The sequence below is a fragment of the Arachis ipaensis genome, chromosome B1 (assembly GCF_059453495.1).
Source record: "Arachis ipaensis isolate K30076 ecotype BB chromosome B1, ASM5945349v1, whole genome shotgun sequence".
Lineage (NCBI taxonomy): Eukaryota > Viridiplantae > Streptophyta > Magnoliopsida > Fabales > Fabaceae > Arachis > Arachis ipaensis.
The window spans coordinates 8,611,385-8,613,708 of record NC_142436.1 but is presented as its reverse complement, the minus strand read 5'-3'; the positions used below and the strand labels follow the sequence as shown (position 1 = coordinate 8,613,708).

At 36.1% G+C, this 2,324-nt stretch overlaps 1 protein-coding gene across 1 annotated transcript; it reads right to left on the bottom strand.

Annotated features, from left to right (window-relative positions):
- Nucleotides 1–428: 428 nt before the first annotated feature.
- Nucleotides 429–2,073, bottom strand: LOC107617967 (serine acetyltransferase 1, chloroplastic). Its single transcript, XM_088500971.1, has one exon. The coding sequence runs from the start codon at nt 1,853–1,855 to the stop codon at nt 797–799; it is 1,059 nt and encodes a 352-aa protein (XP_088357097.1). The 5' UTR covers nt 1,856–2,073; the 3' UTR covers nt 429–796.
- Between the last annotated feature and the right edge of the window lie 251 nt (nt 2,074–2,324).

Here is a 2,324-nt window from a genome sequence, read left to right as displayed (position 1 = left end):
AAAGAATTAACAAAGTAAAATCCCAAATCCCTTGTCCCATGCTGAGAGAAGAATTAAGCTAATATTTAAATCATTCTTAATAATTTTTTTATTAATTAAATAAATTTTAATTCTTAATTTATTATATTTTATATTAATAATTTAAATTTAAAGTTTAGAATTTAGAACAATTTACTTTTTTCTGAAACACATTAACAATTGCCAAGAGTGAAAGCAACATCTCAATTCTCAATATATCTCTTTCATGGGCAATATTGCCTGTATCAGAAATCCAAACATCATTGCAACTATTGCAGAATATTATTCACTTTTCTACTATTTGACCAACCTAGTATTTGCAAAATTACTACACTCACTTGCATCTTCAACAATGATTAAGCATGAAAAATGAAAAATTTAAGAGCACAAAAATGCAAGCAAGTCAAGGGAAGGGAAGCCAGAGTCATTCATATTCATATTCATATTCATATATACTACATAAAAGGGTGTTCCTAATTGCACCTTACAACAACAGAAAACCAGTACTAGTACTACATCATCATCATACATATAAAATAAAACTGCTACACACAAGTTGCAGCATAGCAGCTATTCTTTTTCTGCACAATCTTCAACAATAATATATATGTTGTTATTTGTTAACAGGAGAACTTAGATTCTCTCTTGTATAACAAAATACCCAAAAGGCAGGAATAGGAAACCCCCCAAACCAAATCAAAAGGACCCTAAAATCTAAAACTAGGATGGTTATTATTATTATTATTATTATGATCTTCATCATAATCATAATCATAATCTAAATAACATAATCAGACCACTCAGAAATATATGAAGTATGGTCCATAGTGAAGCTAGGAATCTTATCAAGCCTAATGGGATTATCTTTTCCTCCAATCAATCTAGCAGGGTTCCCAACTGCAGTTGTTCTTGGAGGAACATCCTTCAACACCACTGAACCAGCACCAATCTTAGCACCATCACCAATCTTAATATTCCCTAAGATACAAGTCCCTGCACCTATCAAAACCCCGTCACCGATCTTCGGATGCCGGTCGCCGGAAGCTTTTCCGGTCCCACCTAACGTGACGTTGTGCAAAATGGACACATTGTTCCCAATAACGGCGGTCTCGCCTACCACGAGGCCAGTCGCGTGATCCAGAAGGATTCCGCGGCCGATGTTCGCGCCAGGGTGAATATCGACCGCGAAAACCTCGGATACGCGGTTCTGAATCAAGAGGGCTAGAATTTTTCTTCCTTGGAGCCATAGCTTGTGAGCGATCCTATGAGCCTGGCAAGCCAAGAAGCCTTTGAAATTTAATAAGCAATGCACGTAGCTTATGCAAGCAGGGTCTCTTTGTTTAACCGCTCTTAGATCTTCCTTCGTGGAAGCCATGATTTCTTCGTCGGATTCCAAGATCCCCATGAAGAGATTAACGAGAGTGGTGCTGTTGAGATTCAAGCTGGATAATTTGTTGGAAAGATGATTGGATAACGCGCTTTCTAAAGACTTGTGGCACAATATTGAACTGAAATAGTAGTTGGATAAAATAGGTTCTTGTTCCACATCGGATTTCGCTTCTTCCTTCATCTTCCGCCATAGATCATCATCATCATCATCAGCATCTTCATCTTCATCATGAACATGAACATGAACACGATCGTCAACATCAACCTTAGGGTCAGACTCTTCAATAACCGTGCGTGTATGCAGGGGTTTGTTCTTGGGAATGGAAACACGATCGGAGAAAGTGGGTCGGCAGAATTTGAGGTAGTTATAGGAACGATCATCGGTTTGGGACCCGTTTGGCTTCCGAGAAAAAGGGGAGGAGGTTGAGGAATCTACGCAAGTAGCCATGGAAGAAGAAGAAGAAGAAGAAGAAGAAGAAGAAGAAGATGATGATGGATGATGATGATGTAGAAGATGAAAATGAAAGAAGATGGGTGTGAATTGCTTGCAGAGAGATTTTGGGTGTGGATTGAATTGGTGTTGGAGTGAAATTCCAAGTCTTATATAAGGGGCAAGTGATGGAGCGCCCCACGACCAGAACTTTCATGGAAAGAAAATTGGGGATGATTTTCAGGGAAAAAAATTATTATAATACATAAATTAATAATGCTTCAGTACAAGGAGTAGTCTAATGAAAAATAAAAATAAAAATAATACACAATCGTGTGAAACTGATTATTCTAAAAAAAACATATATAATAATTAATTCAATGATCATTTTTATATTTATTAAATAATTTTAAAAATTAAATTTTGATACATAGTTATACGGTATTTAATTATGTAGTAACATATATGCAAAAATAATTATTTTTTA

Bases quoted from the DNA above. Each gene is read 5' to 3' on its own strand.
- LOC107617967 (XM_088500971.1), bottom strand. From the start codon at position 1,855: ATGGCTACTTGCGTAGATTCCTCAACCTCCTCCCCTTTTTCTCGGAAG.